At 39.1% G+C, this 22752-nt stretch overlaps 1 protein-coding gene across 1 annotated transcript in view; it reads left to right on the top strand.

The window, feature by feature from the left end:
- Positions 1-2434: 2434 nt before the first annotated feature.
- LOC111146203 (DExD/H-box helicase 58) overlaps positions 2435-22752 on the top strand; it is a 37356-nt gene continuing 17038 nt past the window's right edge. The window contains 10 exon segments of the mRNA XM_022501640.1: positions 2435-2633; positions 7794-7928; positions 12489-12670; positions 13726-13873; positions 15354-15476; positions 17025-17126; positions 17553-17706; positions 18290-18548; positions 19506-19668; positions 21099-21203. Coding sequence (XP_022357348.1) covers positions 2528-2633; positions 7794-7928; positions 12489-12670; positions 13726-13873; positions 15354-15476; positions 17025-17126; positions 17553-17706; positions 18290-18548; positions 19506-19668; positions 21099-21203 — 1477 coding nt within the window. The 5' untranslated portion in view covers positions 2435-2527.

Genomic DNA, 22752 nt, shown 5'->3' with positions numbered 1-22752 from the left:
ACAAATGTCAGTTTGTAAGAAATGCAGTCTCAGACCTACTAGGTCAGAATCTGTACTTTAAAGACCTGTGTGGAGGTTCATGTTTGGGAAGCACTGCCTGTGGGTAATTCTCATCAGCAAGCAAGCGAGCATATTCTTGATTTCCTCCTCCAAGCCTGCCCATCTTCCAGTATCCCATGTTAATGGATGGCACCCCCATTCGTGCAACTGTTCAGGCTAAACAAATGGGAATTTTCCTTGACTTCATTCTCACATGTCCAATTACCAAATTGTATGTGATTTAAGATTATATATCCTGCAACTTTACCACTTCCACAGCTTTGATCTTGATCCAAGATGCCATCATTTTTCAGTTGGGCTAGTGTTGGTACCAGCTTCTTACCTCGTTACTTGGCTTCCAGCTTGTCCTCCGGCAGCATGTTTTCTTCCAGTCAACCACAGTGATCCTTTAAAAATAGATCTTACACTCCTCTCAAATCCTGCCATGGTTTCCCATCATGTTTAAAATCAAAGCCAAAGTCCTTTTTGAGGTTGGTCAGGCTGTATGTGAAGTGCCTAAGCCACCTTCCTCTCTTTCCCCCAGCCCACTTCACTCTAGCGACTCTGCTCACCTCCTTTTTCTGTGGCAGGGCTGGTTCACTCCTGTTTTTTGGTACTTTTCTTTTCTTTCTCCTTTGTGCTTTGCTTGTTTAGTAGAATGCTCTTCACCCAAATGACATTCTTTCTCGTTTCCTTTAGGCCTTCCCTGATTAGCTCATCTTCTATAAACAGCCCTCATTACTGTTTATTCCCTTATCCTGCTTTATTTCTCCTTCCTGAACTTAACTGTTACTTACTTTCTTGCCTATCTTCCACACTAGGATATAATAAGTTGTAAACCTGTCTTCTCCATTTTAGTCATGGTGCTGCCATTCTAGTTGCTCAAACCAGATGCCTGGAATGTATCCTTGATGCGTATTTTTTTCCCCTCTTCCTTTCCACTGCTGTTCACTCACTTCTATCTATATCTGAAACATTTCATTTCTTATACTCTCCACCACCACTGTGCTTATCTGTGCTCTCATCATCTCTTGAGTCACCTCTCATCCATCTACTTGTTCTGCATAAGAGCCAGAGAGAAAGTCTTAAAAAAAAAAAAAAGTCATCAAATTATGTTACTCCTTGCTTAAAATCCTGCAGTGTGTTCCTTTATCCATCTCCTTACAAGGCCCTGTTTACCATTTCAGCACTGCATGCCATTTATCCCTTGTTCAAGAAGGGGTATCCCTTGTTCACTTTTTCTCTTTGACTCACTCGTGCTTTCTGTCCCCCTGCAAGGAAGCCCCCTCTCCCTACTTTTTTGAATAGTTCATTCCTTCTCATTCCTAAGGACTCAGCTAAAATGTAACTGACCCAGAGAGATATGCCCTTACCACTGTGTTAAAATAGTTTTTTCCAACTTCCATTATTTTTTTTTAAAGGTTTTATTTATTTATTTGACAGAGAGAGAGATCACAAGTAGGCAGAGAGTCAGGCAGAGAGAGAGAGAAGCAGGCTTCCCGCTGAGCAAAGAGCCCGATGCGGGGCTCGATCCCAGGACCCTGAGATCATGACCCGAGCCGAAGACAGCGGCTTAATCCACTGAGCCACCCAGACGCCCCAACCCAATGTCCATTATTTTGTCTTATGACTCCATTTGCTTTCTTTGTATCATTTCATATTTGCTTGAAAGACACTTTTAAGAAAATTAAGCTGTAAATCAGACTAGGAGAAGGTATTTAGAATACATGTATTTGACAATGGGCTCATATCCAGTGTAAATAAGTTGTAAATTTGTAGTACAAAGAAAACTCTTATCATGCAAAAGATGGGAACAAATGCCTCACAAAAGAAGATAGATGAATGAATGGCCAATAAATAGATGTAAATGTGCTCACATCATTAACAGGAGTTAAAGTTAAAACCACAGTGAAACACTATTCCACACTGACCAAAATGGCAAATTGACCAATGCGTATCTACTGGAGCTCTTATTTTTACCGGTGGGAATACAAAGTAGTACATGTATGTTGGAAAACAGGTGGCAGGTTTCTGTGAAGTTAAACATGCACTTAACCATATGACCTACATGACCTGGAGGAAGCAATTACACCCAGACATATTTTTCAGAGCTCATGGAATAATACACCTATAATCTGTGCATTTTATTGAGTCTAACCTTTCCTGATATAAAAGCAAAATGAAAAAAGTAGTCCCTCTGGGTGAGCAAGTGCGCACGGGTTGGCAAACCAGGCCGCCAGAGAACACGAAAGCTCGGAAAAATGCATTTGGGGAGGCGGGGACCTGCTGCCGTCCAGCATTTGTGACTCGCCCCATCCCGCAGGCTGCTAGTTGCAGTTTCGATTTCCAGTCTGCGGCTGAGGTTTCCCAGCAGCTCCGCCTCTCAGCACTGGGTCTGCTTCTCAGAAGATCCGCGCAAGCCGCGCAAGCCGGCGGTCTCCAGGCCTTTGAAGGTAGTGCTGCCCTGGCAAGGGAGCCACCCGCCGGCATGTCGGCCGAGGATCGGCGGAATCTGCACGCCTTCCGGGATTATGTTATGAAGACTCTGGACCCTACCTATATCCTAAGCTACATGGCCCCCTGGTTTAAGGACGGTGAGTGGGCCCCAGTGACACCTGCTCCTTGGAGCAAGGGAACAACTCAGGACTCATTTTTCCCCTTTTAATTAACGTCAGGTAGCCCGCTAGGAACGTTGGTGTTGAGGCAAGATCCTAACGGCATTTTTAGACTGGAGATTGCCAGGCGAATTTGAGGAGCCTTTGGAGGTCCAAATGGAGAAACAGTCCCAGAGAAGTGAAATGACTTGTGTAGGATTGCGCATCTATTGAGGTTGAAAGCTGGGGAAGCAAACCATTGTATTTCATTTATTTTCTCTAATGATTATGTCTAGGATGTCTTCAGCTTTCTACTGACAGAGATTCAGGAGTGAGATATAAGCCCTTCTTCACATACTTTCTAGCCCAAGATTTACTAGTGAGGACGGATGTACATAAATGACTATAAAATGCTCTCAGAGCTCCAAGGTAATTGACAGTTACTCTTGCCAGGTCTGAATTGTACTTAGGAGTAACTGGAAGCTTGAGAGGGGCAAGGCTTTGTGGACTGAATGGCTGCAGGTTTCACTTCTGGTGTTTTTGTCTAGCTTTTGAGACACCTGGTGATGGATGAATGCCACTTTAAATCTGAATCCAGGAGCACTATGCTGGAGATGAGCAGAGGCTTTGAGCAAAGAGGAAAAAGGAGGTAGTACCTGGAAGGAGTTGAAATGAGAGAGGGGATCTGGCAACTCCTTTTCATGCTCCAAGTGCCTAAAAATCTTTCCCAGTGTGAGGTAGTTTTGGGAAATTGAGTGAAAGAAAGGTAATTTGAATGCTAATTGCTCTGCAAAGGCACAGGTTGTGGAGTGAGGAGTGAGGAGTGAAAGAATACCACCAACAAAAGTGGGCTTCTGCTTTGTTTGTGCTCAGAGAGAGGTAACAAAGTAACATCCTGATGACCACAGAGTAGCTTGGGCCCCTGAAGAGTGTAAGCCCCTTCAGGACATCTCTTTTAGAAATCTTGCCATAAATGAAACGCTAACAAACTGGTGTGAATCCCATTCTTTCTTGGGCTCATGTGTGATTCAAGCAACTCAAATGTTTTAGACATTGTGTTTGCATTGGAGAGAATTGACTCATATTACTACACATATTATCTAATAAGAAGTGTCCTGTTAAGAACTGAGAAATCCATGGTGAGTGTGATAGAAATGGCCCCTAATAGAGATCAGAATGCATATGTGAAGGCAAGTTACTAAGTAAACCATAGATGACAAAATGTGGTAAGTGCTCTGCTGGAAAACTATAGTGTGCAAAGGTGGCATAGTTTTTAATATATAGTTTTAATTTGTAGTTATAAAGCAATCACAATAAAAATACCAAAAGGTAAATAGAGACAGCAAACTGAAGAACACTGTGTGATACTGTCTTATTTTTTAATGTTAAAGACACCATAGAGTTTTTATTTCTAGCTCCTTCCCAGAGGAAGCTGTTATCATTTAGCTGGCTTATATCTTTCCTGTTCATTTCTTCATACTTTATCATGTGTACATGTATCAATAAACTTTTTTCTTTCTTCCCATCTTTTTCTGTTTTCTGTTAGATTGATAAAGTTTCTCTGTCCCCTTTTTCTTTTTCTTTTGTTTTTGGATGCTTTGGAATCTCAGGATTCTATTAGTTAACCTTAATTGTGACAAGTATATTCTAGCAGTCAGTATTCAGTCAGGGAGCTGAGACATGAGAGTTATGGCTGGATATAAATATTTTGATTCATTTTTTTTGCTTTTATAAGTGGGAGCTTATCCACACTCTCCTTATGCCCATACACATTCCCCCATGCACACGCAAGTACACCAATATGTTTAAATTACACCAGCAATATCCAGTATGTCTTTTACCATAATCGTCTCCACGTGTTGGGTATTGTGCTCTAGTTGAATCTTGGGAAAGGAGAATTGAAGCCATATGTCTTCTGGAGAGCTTGCATGGCGACTAGGGTACTGCCGGCTTTGCTTGTTCATAGGTTATTCAGGATGTTTCAAGGTAGACCAGGTTGTGGGCTCCAAATTTTTTGCAGTATCCCTTTGGATTCAAAAGCTTACCCTTATCCTGGAGGGATCCTGGGTAGTATTCTGGGAGGGAGCAGTATTCTGAGTATTTATCCATTTCTTTAGTAACATTCTCTGGATACATGTATGAACCAGGCACTTTGTTGATGATTAGAATACAAAGATGAAGGCAAAAATGAATATAACATGTAAATGATCACAGTCAATGGGGAAAGACAGACACTCAGTTACTATATAACTGTATATATAGAGTATATATACTGTATATATATATATATATATACTGTATTTATAGAGTATATATAGTATATACTGTGTATACAGTATATAGAGAGTATACACACACACACACACACATACAGGGTACTATATACTATGTGTGTGTGTGTGTGTGTGTGTGTATAAAACTATATAGAGCATTGTCAGTGCTCTAGTCAGAAGCATGTAAAGAGACCAAGAAAGCACAGAAAAGAGATGAAGAAATGAAGAAATTCTACCTTGGGAAGCTGAGGATGGCATCACAGAGTGGCCAGCATGGCAAAGGTAGTGGGAAATACTGACAGCCAAAAATAGAATTTTTCCTGCATTGGTCTCCCAGTGCTTTTGAGGAAAGTAGCACTACTTAGGAGCAGTTATTGGGCCAGGTAGCACCAGGACAGGCCTGACCATGTGCAGAGAAAAGCTAAACTGCCCCGATACAGCAAGACAGTTCAACTGGGAAGGGTTCAGCTGTGACTGGGATATGTCTGAACCTTTAGGTGGAGTGTCAGTAATGGCTGGTAGCATGTGTAAGGAAAGAACAAATAGCAGGGAGACCTGGGACTAAGAACCCAGCTCTGAGGATGGGGTTTAGGAACAGAATTAACTCTCTCAAAGGAATAGAGTTGTGTGCCCAGAAGAGTTGGGATAGGTGACAAGATAGGTTGCTATTATGGGTTGAATTGTGTCCTCCCCAAAAAAGATACATTGAAGTCCTAAGCCCCAGGACCTCAGAATGTGACCTTATTTGGAAATAGGATCTTTATATGGAGGTAATTAGTTAAGATGATATCATACTGGAGTAGGGTGGGATCCTAATCAGTGTGATTGGTGTGTTTAAAAGAAGATAGCCATGCAAAGACACAAAGGGAAGGTCATGTGGAAACAGAAGCAGAGGTTGTAGTGATGCAGCCACAAGACAGACAAACAGAGGAGAAAATAATGTGAAGAAAGAGGCAAAGATTTGATGTGGCCACAAATCAAGACATGCCAATAACCACTGGAAGCAGGAAGGGTTGTATTGTCCCACAGAACCTTCAAAGGAAGTGTAGCCCACCAACATTTTGATTTCAGACTTCTGGTCTCTAGAACTGGGAGAGAATAAGTTCCTGTCATTTTAAGGCCACTGTTTAGTGCTAATTTGTTACTGCAGGCACGGAAAACCAATATAGATAGCTAAAAAAAATAAAAAGAAGTGTTGGCCAGGATGTTTGGAAATTGGAATTCTCGTTAATTGCTGGGGGGAATGTAAAATGGTGCAGCTCCCTTGGACAGCAGTTTGATAATTCCTGACAGTATTAAATGGAGTGACCATATGACCTAGCAATCTCACAGTTAGGCACAAATTCAAGAGAAGTGAATACATATGTTCACAGAAACACTTGTACATGGCTATTCATAGCATTGCTATTCATAATAGCCAAAATGTGGAAACAATCTAAATGCTCATTAACTGGTCAATGGGTAGACAACCTGTAGTGCATCCATATAATGGAATGTTACTAGCTACAACTGTGGATGAACCTTGAAAACATGATGCTAAGTGAAAGAACCCAGTTACAAAAACCACATATTGTATAATTTTACTTGTATGAAATGTCCAAAGCAGGCAAATCTGTAGAGGCCCAAGTGGATTAATGGTTGCCTGGGTTTAAGGGAAAGGGAGATGGAAGTGACTACTAAGGGCTACAAGATTTCTTTCTACAGTAATGACAGTGTACTAAAATTAGATAGTGGTGATGGATCCGCAACTCTAAAAACTATTGGATTTTACACAGTAAAATGTTATTGTTCCCAAGACAGAGACCTTGGCAGAGAAGGACACTATCCCTTCCTTTCTTCATCCATTCAGTATACCTTTGTTGAGTGTTATGTACTAGAAGGTCCTATTCTAATCTCTGAGGATACAGCAATTAACTAGACAACTGGCTTATTCCTTGGAATTTACACTCCACTGACAATAAGGGGGAAAAAAAGGAACACTGTTAAATGTCAGATCATGTGTAGGCAACCACTGCCCCAGACATGGAGATACACACACACAAAGTCGTGTGACCATCCGCAGCTGGGTGGATAGTTTTCTGCTCCCTGACCTTATGTTTCTTTTTAACTCCTCTTGCTTTTTCTTTTCTCCTATATTTCATACTGTCTAAGCAAAAACCTGGAAAGAGGACCACGAAAGTATCTTTTTATTTCTAACTCTTCATTTTGAGTCTGGTGTAATTAAAGATGCCATGGAGGTAGTCCTGTCCTCACAATCTTGTAGTCCTGCAATTAATTTAGACTTTTGAACAAGGGAGTATCAAAATGTTGGAGGAAGGGGCACCTGGGTTGCTCAGTTGGTTAAAGCTTCTGCCTTTGGCTTAGGTCGTGTTCCTGGGATCCTGGGATCGTGGTCCTGAGGTCCTGGGATCGAGCCCCGAGTTGGGCTCTCTGCTCGGCAGGGAGCCTGTTTCCTCCTGTCTCTCTGCATACTTGTGATCTCTGTCTGTCAAATAAATAAATAAAGTCTTTAAAAAAAAGTGTTGGAGGAAGCCATTGTTCTTTTACCTAATACAGTGTTAATAGTGACTTGTTATGGGGGTACCTTTTCATACACCATTAAGAAGCTCCCTTTTTAAAGGATTGCCCTGAAATATGTTCCCAGACTTCCACACCAAAGTAAGAGAAGTTTCTAGAGAGGATGGGGGATGGGAGGGAAGGATGGTTGGTGAAGAATAGGCATCATCTGTCTGAACAGAGAATTTGCTAGCTTCTTGCAGTTCCTATCCCACAGTGGAATATGTTACAGTTGCCATCCCTGTTTGAGAAAGTCTGACAGCCCTTTTCAGGTTTGTCTTCCAGTGATTAGTTGAGCAGTTTGATGAGCCCCTCTTGCTTCTGTTTGTAGATGAAGTGCAGCGTATTCAGGCTGAGAAAAACAATAAGGGCACAATGGAGGCTGCCTCACTTTTTCTTAAGTTTCTATTGGAGCTCCAGGAAGAAGGCTGGTTCCGTGGCTTTTTGGATGCCCTCGGTCATGCAGGTTAGTTCATTCTTCTTACTCATGAATCAGAGGATATTACTTAACTGTTTCAGAATGCTGTAAAAGTGAAATGCTATTAATTTTGAGCTATCCTCATGTGTCTCATGTCTCTTAATCTGAGGCAATTTAAGATTACTCTTAGTCACATAATATGATTGTCTACCTGAAATATCCAAAGGAATCTGCAGAGAGATTATTGGAAGTACTTAACAAGTTTATCAGGTATAAGATCAGTATACAAAAATTAGTTGCATTTCTGCACCATACACAAAAATAAACTCAAAATAGATTAAAAACTTAAATGTAAGAACAGAAACCATAACATTCCTAGAAGAAATAGGCAGTAATATCTTTGACATCAGACATAGAAACATTTTTCTAGATTTATCTCCTTCAATAAGGGAAATAAAAGCAAAATTAAACTATTAGAACTACACCAAATAAAAAGCTTTTGCACAGCAAAGGAAACCATCAACAAAACAAGACACCTACTGAGTAGGAGAAGATATTTGCAAATGACATACCAATAAAGGGTTAACATCCAAAATATATAAAGAACTTATACAACTCAACACCAAAAAATCAAATGATCTGATTAAAAAATGGGCAGAAAACATGAATAGACATTTTTCCAAAGAAGGCATACAGATGGCCAACAGACACATGGAAAGATGCTCAACATCACTCATCGTCAGGGAATACAAACAAGAACCACAATGAGATATTGAGATAGCACAATGATATATCACCTCACACCTGTCAGAATGGCCAACACAAGAACCAGTAAGTGTTGGAGAGGATGTAGAGAAAAAAGAACCCTCATGCACTGTTGGTGGGAGTGCAAACTGCTACAGCCACTGTGGAAAACAGTATGGAGGTTCCCCAGACATTAAAAATAGAATTACCATATGATCTAGTAATTCCACTATTGGATATTTACCCAAAGAGAATGAAAATACTAATTCAAAGGGATGCAGGTGCCTCTATGTTTATCGCAATACTATTTACAGCAGTCAAGATATGGAAGTAGCCCAAATGTCCACCCATAGAAAAATGGATAAAGATGTGGTATATATATATACAGTGGAATATTACTCAGCCATAAAAGTGAATGAAATCTTGCCATTTGTACTAACATGGATTGATCTAGAGGGTATGATGCTAAGTGAAATAAGTTAGAGAAAGATAAACTTATATGGGGAATTTAAGAAACAAAATGAACAAAATAAAAAAGAGACAAATGAAAAACAGACTCCTAGATATAGGGACCAAATTGGTGACTGCCAGAAGGGAAGTAGGTAGAAAGATGTGTGCAACAGGTGAAGGGTTGCACTTTTGTGATGAGCACTGAGTAATATATAGAATTGTTCAATCGTGTTGCACACCTGAAACTAATATAACATTGTACGTTAATTATACTGTAATAAAAATAAATAAAGCACAAAAATTAGTTGTATTTCTAGCCACTGGAAGCAAATAGAAAATGTAGTCCAAAATGACTACCACTTAGAATAGTCACAGAAGTTGTAATATAGTTAGGAAAAACCTTGCAAAAGATGTGTAAAGTTCAAATGGAGCAAATGATAAAATGTCATTGAAAGATATTAAAGAAGTCCTATCTAAGTGGAGATATAGACCCATGTACATGGAGAGAAAGACTTGATACCCTAAGAATAACTGCTCTTCCAACATTGATTTCTATATTCAATACAATTTTAATAAAAATCCTACATGCTTTTTCATGTGCTTGACAAATTTCTAAACGATTCTAAAAGGTAAATGGAAGAATTATGATCCAAGAATAGTCAGGACATTTCCTAAAGAAGAAGAATTAAGTAGGCTGGGGTTTCCACTTATAAATAGCAAAATTTATGCTAGGCATTGAAACAGCATAAGGTTGGTCTTGGTGTCAACCAACTGACCAATGATACAGAATATAGAGCCTTCAATTAAACTCATATATTTATGAAAACTTGATATATTTGAGATCACCGGGAAAGGAGGATCATTAGGAATGGAGGAGTTTTGGATGCCTGGGTGGCTCAGTTGGTTGAGCGACTGCCTTTGGCTCAGGTCATGATCCTGGAGTCGCAGGATCAAGTCCCGCATCAGGCTCCCTGCTCAGCCGGGAGTCTACTTCTCCCTCTGACTCTCTACTTCTCCCGCACTCTCTCTCTCTCAAATAAATAAAATCTTAAAAAAAATTAAAAAAGGAATGGAGGGGTTTTAATAAATTTCAGTGGGCCATTATAAACAGGATAATGTTAAAACCCAAACAAACCCTAAATTACATATCCATGTAAAATAAATTTGTATTCCTTAGCTCATTCCATTCACACATAGCCACAAAATGAATTCACAAGAATTAAAGACTTAATTCTAAAAGCCAGAATTTAGCAATTTTAAAAAAAGAATATAATATTTTATGACCTTGGGGTGTGTCAGGATTTGTGAAACAAACATTAAAGCATTATTCATAAAAGACAAACTGATATATTTGTTGACATTAAAATTAAAAACATCTCTTTGTCAAAAATGAAAGAAAATGAAAAAACAAGGCACAAACTGGAAGAGGATATTTGCAAAATATATAATCACCAAAAAGATTAATATCTAGAATATATTAAAAAGGCTTTAAAATCAGTTAGAAAAAGAAAGAAAACGTCTACAGGGCAAAAGTGTGAACTTACATAATAAAGAATAGGAAATAAGAAAGGTTGATAAACATATGAAAAGATTGTCAGCCCAAATAGCAATTAGGGAATTGTGAATTAGGAATTCAATGAGGTAGCATTTTATTAACTACTAGACAGCAAAACTTAGGAAGTCCAACAATGCTAAGGCTTGAAGAGGTTATTTAATCATGGGAAATCTTAAGTGTCATTATACAGAGTGTAAATTAAGACAATTTCTTTGAAAAACAATGTGTCTGGGCACCTGGGTGGCTCAGTGGGTTAAGGCCTCTGCCTTCAGCTCAGGCATTACCCCACGGTCCCGGGATCGAGCCCCGCATCTGGCTCTCTGCTCAGCAGAGAGCCTGCTTCCCTTCCTCTCTCTCTGCCTGCCTCTCTGCCTACTTGTGATCTCTGTCTGTCAAATAAATAAATAAAATCTTAACAACAACAACAAAAAACCAATGTGTCATCATCTTACATAGTTCAACTGAACTCTTGTATTCCCCTGTCCAACAGTTTCACTCTAAGTATGTGCCCTAGAAAAACTCTTAACACATATATTGCAGCATACTGATTAAAGAATATTCATAGAATAATTGTAATAACAGAAGCAAGCAAGCGACCAAATAAAACTGGAAGCAATCCAGTATCCTTCAAGAAGAAAATGGATAATAAAATTCTATAATAGTCACATGATCGTCCACTGTACTGCGATGAAAATGTATGACAACACAGGTGAAGCTTTGAAATGTAATATTAAACTTTTTAAAAAGCAGAGAAAATTACATTTAGTAGGATGTCATTATGAAGTTCCAAACAAACCAAACTAAATATATATATATATATATATATATATTTTTTTTTTTAAGTCTTTGTTTAAAAAAATTTTTTTTAGATTATTTAGTTGAAAGAAAGCGCGCACATGAATGGGGGGGGTGTGAGGGGTGGGGAGTGGGGGCAAAGGCAGAGGCAGAAGCCGACTTCCCGCTGAGCAGGGAGCTCCTACCTGGGACTCCATTCCAGGACCCATGAGATCATGACCTGAGCAGAAGGCAGGCACTTAACTGAGTGAACCACCCAGGTGCTCCTGAAGATACATTGTTGAGGTAATGAGTGTATCCCATGTAACTATTCAAAAAAATGAAGGGAGTAATACATCAAACACAGGATGGTAGTCTCTCTGCAGGGAGATGGAAGGTTGGGAAAAAAGGAAGCACACTCCCACAAAAGTATTGGGAAATTCTAGTTGTTAAGTTAGGTAATGGAGTCCCATGTGTTCATTTTGTTGGTATGCTCTTTATAGCCAAATGAAGAGTGTGGGCTGTGTAGTCAGACAAATCTGGTGATTTTGTTTGAGAACCTTAGATTGAAGAAGCATTCTTGAATTATTACGGTTGGAAATCATTTTTTTTCTCCTCAAGTTTCCCATTATACTTAATATTCTTTTCTGGGAGTAATGTAGAAGGTTAAATTCCTATGGGACAGGAATTAAGATTTATATTTCGTTTTGCCGGTTTTGCTACTTTGCACTGGGAAGATACTGAATTGCATGATGATTTGACTCACTGGAGGACAAGTCAGAGGTTGTAGCAAAGTCCATGGGGTACTTTGGAAGGAAAATTTTATACTGAGACCAAAAGTAAGAGTTCACATTATCCTTGTTACTTTTTCCTAAGAGATGATAAACATTGTTAGAGGACCTAAAATGTTGGGTGCTTATAATAAATGTTGTTTTCTTTTTTGAAAGATCATTAATTATTGAGGTGCTATACGGATATCTTTTGACTTCTCTTACTATACATTCAAACATAATTTCTATGATAACAATCTTAAAATATCTTTTAGTTGGTTTCATAAAAGCCCCTGTTTTCTTCTTTCTTTCCAGGTTATTCTGGACTTTATGAAGCCATTGAAACTTGGGATTTCCAAAAAATTGAAAGTCTAGAGGAGTACAGATCGCTTCTAAAGCGTTTACAACCAGAATTTAAAACCACAGTTAATCCAAAAGATATCCTTCCTAAAATATCCCAATGTTTAATTAGTCAGGAGTGCGAAGAAATTATACAGGTAATTTAATTAATGTATTTAACACAATTAATTATAATTTAATATAAAATACTAAATTCGGGGGAGGTAATTTGAACATGGGAAATGTCTTCTGTTTTCTCCACTGATTTAGACCCAAGAACGATCATTGAATCCACAGAAGTCCTTAAATCTAAGGCATAATTACCTGGAATAGTATTTTTAGTTGTGAATTGAGTAATTTTTAATGTCATGAGTTTTTTTCAGGTTTGGCCTATTTTCAGTTAAAATTATTATTACTTTTGTGAATAATGTTTTATACAAATTTAAGCAAAGTTGAACAAGTTAGCACATAAAAAAGAACAAATGCTATAGACTCTCATGGTTGAACATTCAGGCTCTGCACACAAATTTTGTTAGAATCCTAGTTCATCCATTTACTGGTAGTATGATCTTAGGCAAGTTAGTTTCTTTAAACCTATTTCTTCATGTAAAATGGAAATAATAATAGTACCTTATTAACACGATATTTTTAGAAGGATTAAATGAGATAATGTATGTAAGGTGCTTACATATGCCTGACATAATTATAAGTGCTTGATTAATTCTAGTTTTTATAATGAATAATAAAAATCATGTAGGTCCCATTACCCTGAAAAAAAATATCGTTAGTATTTTGTTATATTCTCCCAAATATCTCTCTGTACCAATACACCCATAGTCTGAATGGTTGTCAAATGGATTGTTTCCTAATATTGCTGATGATGATAGAGATAGATAAACGGTCTCAGAGGATTGGGAGCACCTGGCTTGACCTAGCATTGCCACATGGAAAGACAAAGACAAAGGAAAGGGTGTCTTAAAAGACACTGTGTTGGATGGGGCAAAAAATGGTCATGAATAAGACCTATTGAACCATAGTATCACAGTATACAATTAATTTAAATCAGATAGTGCTCGAATTGCTATTTCTTCAATAAAAACTCACAAAAGGAAAACTTTTTTTTTTTAACTGTGTAATGTGAATCACCATACAGTACATCTTTAGTTTTTGAAAACTTTTAGAATGATTGATCAACTCCAGTTGTCTTGCTTAGGTGTGTTCCAACAAGGGGCTGATGGCAGGTGCAGAGAAAATGGTTGAATGCCTTCTCAGATCAGACAAGGAAAACTGGCCCAAAACTTTGAAACTTGCTTTGGAGATGGAAGAGAGCAAGTTCAGTGAACTGTGGATTGTAGACAAAGGTGGGTAGAATATTCCAGCAAAGGGCCCTGAAGGGTTGGGAGGGTCTGAAAACATGCTCTGCTTTTCTCATAGTTCTACTTAGGGCCTCTTTCATTCCTGCCTGTCCATCACTCAGTGTCAGAGTCATTTTGTCCTTCAGACACCCATGGCTACATGGTGACTACATTCTCTAGTCTCTAGTGAGAGAGCAGCATGAAATTGAGTTCTCGGAAGCAAGTGGCTACTTGCCTACAGAAGTAATATGGTTGTGTGTAACCCCTAAAATGGACCAGGGCAAACTGCTCTCATCCAGAATTAGCCCATCTGGCTCAAAGGATTTGGGGAAGGCAGAATCTGAGCTCACTCATCAGAGAAATAGCTTTAAAATTCTTTTTTTTTTTTTTTAAGATTTTATTTATTTGTCAGAGAGAAAAATAGCGCACGCAAGAGAGTGAGCGAGCACAGCAGGCAGAGGCTGAGAAGAGAGGCATCCTCCCTGTAGAGTAAGGAGCCTGATGGGGGACTCAATCCCAGGACGCTGGGATCATGACCTGAACCGAAGGCAGCAGCTTAACCAACTGAGCCACCCAGGCGTCCCTAGCTTTAAAATTCTTGAGTGGAAGGTTCAAACTCCAGAATTTGCCCCCTGTTCAGATTAGAATTGTAATAGAGACAGCCTACTCCTCTTGCCTGCGCCATTGGGAACTAAGCCAGAACAGGATTGAAAAAGGAATGTGTTGTGATTAGATATCTGTGCTGTCATGTGATTTCCTGTAGCTAATCTGCTCAGAGCATTGTTTTAAAATCTGGTAAAGCAACTGTTTGGTCTTCACTTGTCTAGGCTGCTTTAGATCACAAGTTGTTCTAGAAAATGTCTATATAAATACCCATCTGATTTCTTGGATTAGGTCAGGAATGGAAGCCATAAATGTCTGCAAAGTGGTATTTCTCTTGTTCACTTTATGTGAGAATCACCTGGGGATTTTGTTAAAATGCAGATTCTGACTTAGCAGGGATGCAAGAGCCTGCATTTCTAACAAGCTCAGGAAGTTGCTGGCCCATGTTCCACAGTTTGAATAATTAAGTCCTAAATGATATTGGAGTTCAGACTCCAGATTGAGACATCACACTCGAAAAAATTCTTCTCCAGACACCTGGGTGGCTCAGTCGGTGAGCATCTGCCTTCAACTCAGGTCATGATCCAGGGTCCTGGGATTGAGCCCCAGATTGGGCTCCCTGCTTGGCTGGAAGCCTGCTTCTCCCTCACCCACTCCTCCCACTTGTGTTCTTTCTCTCGCCGTGTCTTTCTTTGTGAAATAAATAAATAAAATCTTTTTAAAAAAAGGTTTTTTCATTGTTTTAGAAGGTGAAGGGTGTGGTTGTGAGAAATTTTAACGGAATTTGAGAATTTTAGGATTATGACCTCTTTGTAGGACTTGTGCTCTCAAGACAATCATCAGATTAGATCAAAATTCTAAGGTGTCTTTTGGTCTCATACAGATGCAAAAAATGTTGAACCGAAAGTTCTTGAGGATGATGAAATGGAAACTTCTGACATACAGATTTTCTATAAGGAAGAACCAGAATGCCAGAATCTTAGTCAGAACTCATCTCCACCCTCAGGTACCCAGCACTGTTCTTTCCATAATGATATTCCTCAGGTATTTTGTGTGGGAACATGGCTTGCAGTACGCAAAGTCATAGTGTTATAAAAGGTTTTAAAGAAAAAGTAAGAAAAGATCATTTATTTTTCTTTAAAGAAAATATAATTTATATTAAAATAGATACTTTTTCTATGATTAAAAATATTGTTTTCTCACTTCTAAAGCTATTGTCAGCCTCTTTTATTTTCTTTTGTCACTAAGACATATGTGCATGTCTATATTGAAAATGCAAATAGGGTCCTCCTGGAAACTTAGTGTCTATGCAATTCAAAGTCAGCCCTGCTCTCTAAAGAAACACTAATGTTTCTGAGTCACTTGCTCACTTTCCTTTTATTATCCCAGGACTGGCCTGTAAGCTGATGAAGTTTGTGAACTAAACAAATGTGCCCAGCTGAGTTTGAGTGGGGACTGAGATCCAGCCTGTGCTCTTTGCCAAATAGGGCACGGAGGGGCTGTACCCTCCCAGAGGATCTCCTTTTTCTAATTTCACACAAAGGCACTGAATAACTTAGTTATAAGGCCCACCTTCTGTTTCTAGAAGCATGTTATCATGAGGGGACCAGAAAGTTGCATAACAAGCCACAGTAAAAAGTTTTTTTTTTTACAGAAGGACATCAGGGAAGACATTCTGACTAATACTGAGTAGTGTGAGAAGAAAAGTGTGATTTGGTGATAACACCGCAAGAATCTGTGGTGATTATCTGATTTGGTGATAACACCGCAAGAAAAATCTGATTTGGTAATAACACCGCAAGAAGAAGATCTACAGATTACTTCTGCAACCAAATGATACAAGTTTTTTTTTTTTTTTTCCACTTCAGAGTAAAATCACTGAATGTAAATTGCTTTAAATTTTTCTGACATGTAAGGGACCTTAGTGAGCTCACTTACCCTTTTAGAAATGTTCCTTTTCTTTAAAATAGGTTGGGGTCAATAGATGATTTCTAAAGTCTTTTCTAGCAGTAACGTTCTATATGCTTATCTGTTAGTGAAAAAAAGCCTCTGGTTATTTTTTTAAACTTCTGGTCATTTTGAGAGAAGATACCCTGCGAGAGCCTGCAGAATTGGAAGCATGGTTGCTGTCCACTATTTCCATGGCTCTGGGAATTCAATGTTGATAGTTTTTGCTTTTCATAGATCTAGGAGGGATTTGTTATTTGGTTCCATATACCATTTCCTTTTAACCAGCGGCCATCTGTCTTGCCCTGAATTAGGCCATTTTTGCTTTAGTTTCTCCTTACTAGACCTCCAAGATTATTTAAGAAAGAAATCTTTGTGGCTTTTTAAAAGAATTCTTGCCATTGATACTTAGTCACTGAGGGAGAAGTTTGTACTTCACATCAGTGCAGAGGCTGGAAAGGTTAACAAGAGACAAGGATTCTAAAGTTTCTTAAACAACGCCCTTTTTGCTAAAGTCGGAATTCCTGTCTATTTGGTGATAGATAGCTCTTTCCTTGATTCCTCAGAGCTGTAACTATTTGGTAATTTTGTCCCTTTTGTATTATAGCAGCCTCTCCTACCTGCACGCCTCTGAAGCCAAGAAATTACCAACTAGAGCTCGCTTTGCCTGCTAAGGAAGGAAAAAACACATTAATATGTGCTCCTACTGGTAAGCTGATTGCCACTACTTATGTGGTTTGTTTCTGTGTTTGCTCCCCCCCCCCCCGCTTTTTTTTTCTTTATTTGAATACTGGGACAAAACGGGCAAATTTCCATTTTTTCCTTGTTCCATATATCTTTTGAGAAAACTTTCCCACTAACATAGTCTCCAGGTTTTTTAAGGAACCCGAGGAGGGAAAGAAGAATGCCCTCTTTTAGCTTACTCAATGCTTTGACTATTTTATTTGCATGTTACCTAGGAAGTAGCTTGGTCTTTTTCTGTCCTGGTACAAATTCTGCTGCAGTTAACCCATCGACATTCCTAGTTTATTAGTTGGAGCAGTGGTTTTAGGGGAGCCAAAACTAATTACCTTTCTGTAGAAATATTTTAGTATAATATCAGTTACATGTTTTCTTTTTCTTTGTATGTTAAAAGGATGTGGAAAAACCCTTGTTTCCCTTCTTATATGTGAACATCATCTTAAAAAATTTCCACAAGGACAAAAGGGGAAAGTTGTCTTTTTTGCTATTCAACTCCCACTGTATGAACAGCAGAAATCCACGTTCTCCGATTATTTTGAAAAACTTGGGTAGGCATAACAGTTGATCCATTTCTTTTTCTCTGGCTTCATGTAACTGGTGTGTACTCAGCTTTGTTTAATATTTGGAAAGCTAGGATTCAAAAATTTATAATAGATTTAGCTTTTATATAATTTAGATGTAATTAATTTTTCATGGATGCAAGTATGCTTGGGTAGGTATGCTTGAAATCCTAAACTCCTTTGGTTAGCTCTTGTTTTGTAAGTCAATGACTTGAGATCAATTTTACATTTCAGTGACACATTTAACTTTTTAATGATTTTATAACTTCTTCAATATTACTCTTTTAAGTACTACTTTCTTTCTTAAGACTTGAAGAAATTAACATACTTGCTAGCAATTTTGCATTTTGTTTGTATTTTTTTATTTGCATAAAAAACCAAATTTGTTTGCATTTATTGACCTTTAACTGTATGTATGACTCTGTGCTAAACTAAATACTTGTCTCCAGTTATATTCCTTTTGGAGGTAGGGGGAACTTAATCAGTTGATGCTCTGAGCTACTGTTTCATGTCTTCATGGCTCCTCATTCACATCATGGTTAGTAATAGGGAATTTTCTGTCATTTCTCAGGTATAAAGTTGCAGGTGTTTCTGGAGTAACAGCTGAGACTGTGTCGGTGGAACAGATTGTTGAGAACAATGACATCATCATTTTAACTCCACAGATTCTTTTGAATAGCCTTAGAAATGGGACCATTCCATCACTCTCTGTCTTTACTTTGATGATATTTGATGAATGTCACAACACCGGTAAAAACCATCCTTACAATATGATCATGTTTAATTATATAGATCAGAAACTTGGAGGATCTTCAGACCCACTGCCTCAGGTATCTCCAGAGCCACATGGATTTCTCAGAAGAGCTATAGTACACCAGTAGTGCAGCGCATGAAGTTCTCTCGCCCTAATAACTGTCTGTTTAGGGAGCATAGGTTAGAAGAAATTCAGCATGGTACCCGTAGATAAAATTTAGTAGCAGTCACATTTTTAACAGCTTCTTCTTCTAGAAAAAAATTGGTGGTTAATTAGATTCCTTGCTAATGAGTCAATTATTCAGTATTTACTGAGTTGCTATTCAAGTAAGATAAAAATTATTACGTGACCATTAAGCTAATACACACACACACACTCACACACGTGTGTGTGTGTGTGTGGTGTGTGTATAAATAAATATATATAATATATATAAATATATATAATATATATAATATATAAAATATACATAGTATATAAAAATATAAATTTTATACATATATACATATATACATGTATAAAATTTATATATTTTTTTCCTACAAATGTTACCTTGCTGAATTCACACACCTACCATTCTGAATAGCTATTGTTTCCCAGCTTTAAAGAGAGCTGAAGGTACTTGTTCTTGGATCCTAGCCAGTGTGACATGGTTGCCTTTAGAATGGAGTTGTGTCTGATTTCAGTCCCTTTCCTTTTAGTTCTACACATCTTGGGGGACACAAGGATAGAGAAGAGAGAAGTCCTGCCTTGAAAGGGTTTCTGCCATTAGTTTCTTTGCTAATTCATGTTTGTTAAGTTGTGATTCCTGCATCTATTTAGTGCTTTGCCTAATAGGGACCTTTCCATTTGCAATGTCATAGAGAATATCAGGGGGAAAAAAAACTGTGTTCTTGCTCTTTATCTGAAATTATTTAAAAAAAAAAAAACAAAAAAACCCAAACCCTACTTTAGCAGGAAAGGGTTGCATGGGGGATTGTGGAAATGGCATGCTGTTTTCCAGAGATCTGACAATTTGCAATGCTTCTCACAGGTCATTGGGCTGACTGCCTCGGTTGGCACTGGAGATGCCAAAAACACAAATGAAGCCATGGAATATATCTGCAAACTGTGTGCCTCTCTTGACACGGCGGTGATAGCAACAGTCAAAGACAACTTGGAGGAACTGGAAGAAGTTGCTTATAAGCCCCAGAAGTGTAAGTGGAATCCCATAACAAGACCTTTAGAACTTTGTTATCCTCTGCTTTTCTTAGCTCAGAGACATTTGAATGAATACTGAATTTTTACTTTTTCTTTTTAGTAGAAAATATTTAACTCCAAACTTAGGAAATAATTACACTTCATGGTTCTCTCAACCGAGCTCTATCCTCAGTAAATGGATGAACCTCAGGAGTGGACTGTCAAAAGCAAACATTCTTACTCTTGGTTTGATGATTTTTTTTGTTTTGTTTTGTTTTTGTTCTGTTTCTGATAAAGTTCTTATAAGGATACTAACAATGAGAGAGACATGATGAGAAAATCAAAGCATGTAAATGGCCAAGAGCTGGCTTAGTCCTTCTGTGTGTTGCAAGCTTGAGGAGGATGCTGTGTGCTCATTCATTATTTGAATATGTATCTGATGATTTGGGTTGAAATCATGTTTTTCCTCAGATCAGAATATGATTTTTTAAAAAATTGGCTTGCAAATATATATTAAATTTCAATGCTGTATTAACCCATTGAGGGAGAATGGAAAAGGAGACATAACTTGCCTTCCTCCTTGCTCTGGGGATAGTGTAGGATTGTATAAGGCAGAGTAAACACACATGAAATAGAGACAGTTCAGTTCTTATCTGGGAGCTTCCTATAAGGAGTTTAAGGAAGGTACCCAATCTAAGCTTTTTAGTATTAAGTACAAATTTCTTTGTAATCCAGTCCCCTCTGCCCCCTCCCTATAAGCCCAACCATGTTGCATTCCTCTGAGCTCCTCAAGTGCATCTTGTCCTTCCTCCATTCCTCTCCCCCTGTTTATCCCACAACATCTCCTTTGGAAGAACCAGAGATGTGTTTCCTTGTGCTCCATGTCACCTGGCACAGCTCTTTACTGTGGTTATTTGGCTGTGTATCTTTCTCTCCCCTGAGAGCACAGACCTGTCTGGAGCGCAGGCTGTGTTCTTTTCAACTGTTCATCACCAGAACACAGCAGGTGGTAGGCAGTTATTACGTTTCTGCTGAAGCAATGCAGTAATGAATTTTAGGAACAGTGTGAGCACTTCTGGGGGTTGGGTGGGAAAGGAGAAAATCAGAGAAGAGAGAGGGTTAGAAAGTGTTGTATTTGCAGAGACAGGATGGATACCAGCGTTGTCAGGATAGAGGCTCTATGTTGAGTAACAGGAAAGCCAGAAAGAGAAGTTGGATTCAACATAGACCATGAAAGATGGAGATGTTAGAATCTGTGCAGTAAGCCCTAGGGAGCTATTGCAAGGTTTTTGAGCATTTGATACATCATTTAGACTACCTGCCTTTGAGGTTGGGGCCTCAGGTCTTGCAGAAGAAATAACAGAGGCAGAGAAAGGTGTGCAGATGCCTACTTTGAACTATAATGTGTTCTTCCTGAAAAATACTCACTTTGTTTTGATGGCTCTAGTTTTCAGGAAAGTAGAATCCCGGACTACTGACAGATTTAAATGCATCATATCTCAGCTGATGAGGGAGACAGAGAGTCTGGCAAAGAGTATCTTTGACGAACTCGGTACCGTAACTCTTGGTGAGATAAATCTCCTTTTCTTTTTTTCTTTTCAAATTCAAAGTAAATCTCTGTAGACATACATAACTGAAAAATACCAAATCTAAATTGGTTCATGGCTTTCTTAATCCTCCAAATTAGCTTTCTGTTCTGACTTCCCTGTTTATGTGAATGAAACCACCGTTTCCCTGATGGCTCAGATTGAAACAGGCAGAGATCTTCGATTCTTTCTTCTTTTGAGACTCTCTTGTGAAGTTACCAAGTTCTATTCTTCTCTCTTTTGTTCCTTCATTCATTAACCAGATACTCATTTTGCCATTTAATGGAAAGAACAAGGTTAAAGACAAAGTCCTATCCTCGGGGAACTCTCAGTCAAATAATGAGAATCAGATGTGAGCAGCCTCCACACAGCAGGGAAGAGGTACACCCTGGGTGCCCCGGGAGCTCATGGGAACTTTGGCCTGGAATGGTCTGCAGGGAAAGCTTCTTGGGGTGGAGTGGTGTCTGAGGCAGTCTTGAAGTCAGCCAAGTTAAGGAGAGACAACCAAGTGAGGCATCAAGCATTGAAGGAAGAGTTTCAGGAACTGCAAGCATTTTGGGTACTCCTAACACATGAGTAGCAGAAAGGAATGATGCTACAGAGGCAGGGACCAGACCAGGAAAGGCCTGGGAGGCCAAACTGAGTTTGACTTTGTCCTAAAAGCAGGGAGAAGCATCTAAAGACTTTAACCCGATCCATGATGTGATGAGGATACCAGTGAACAAAGAGGGCCAGAGGCAGTCGAGACAGCTAGTGGAGGGAGGAGCCTTGTACCAAGCGCTGCAAACAGGAAGTGTTCCGATTTCACGGCCAGCTGGTTTAGGGTGGGAGTGGGGGGGTGACTTGCACCAGGCTTCCGTCTTGCACACTTGTTGGTATAGCAGTGGGGAGTGCTGGTTCCAGAACGGGGAGCAACTTTGGAGACATTGAGTTTGTGAATTCACCTTTCCTCACATGTACTTTGGTTTTTCTCTTCTCCTCTTTCACAGCTTTCTTTAGGACTTACGCTAACGGCTATCTGGCTAGTTTGCCCGCCCCCACTCATTTTTCCATTCAGCCCCCCCGTTACCTGGTTGAGCTTTCTGAAATACCAGTTTTGTCATGTCAGTATCCTGCTTGAATCTCTCTGCCTTACAAGCAAAGCTCTCTAAGCCTCTAACCTGCCAGTCTGGGCCCTGCCTGCGCAGTCTGGTTCTACTTCTCTTTCCAGTTTTACATTCCAATCCTTCCCTACTCCAGTCCTTTGATTTAGCGGTTCCTTAAACACGTTCATTCTCTTGTCATCCACTTGGTGCTCAGCAGTATGATCGCTGATGGGGAGATAGCATGGACCCTGAGACAAGCTCCTGTCCTTGTGGCATTTCCAATCCAACGGTAAAGCCAAAGTTAGATAAGGAATAATGAAACAATGGGATAACGGTAGGTGGGTGGGGGTGATCAGGTGTGTTTCAGGCAGAGGGAACAGCATGTGCAAAGGCCAGGAAAGTGGAGAGAGTAGGAAGACATCCATTAGTC

This window comes from Enhydra lutris, unplaced genomic scaffold (genome assembly GCF_002288905.1).
Source record: "Enhydra lutris kenyoni isolate GAN:26980312 unplaced genomic scaffold, ASM228890v2 scaffoldscaffold13, whole genome shotgun sequence".
Classification (NCBI taxonomy): Eukaryota; Metazoa; Chordata; class Mammalia; order Carnivora; family Mustelidae; genus Enhydra; species Enhydra lutris.
This window is presented reverse-complemented; position numbering and strand designations above follow the sequence as displayed.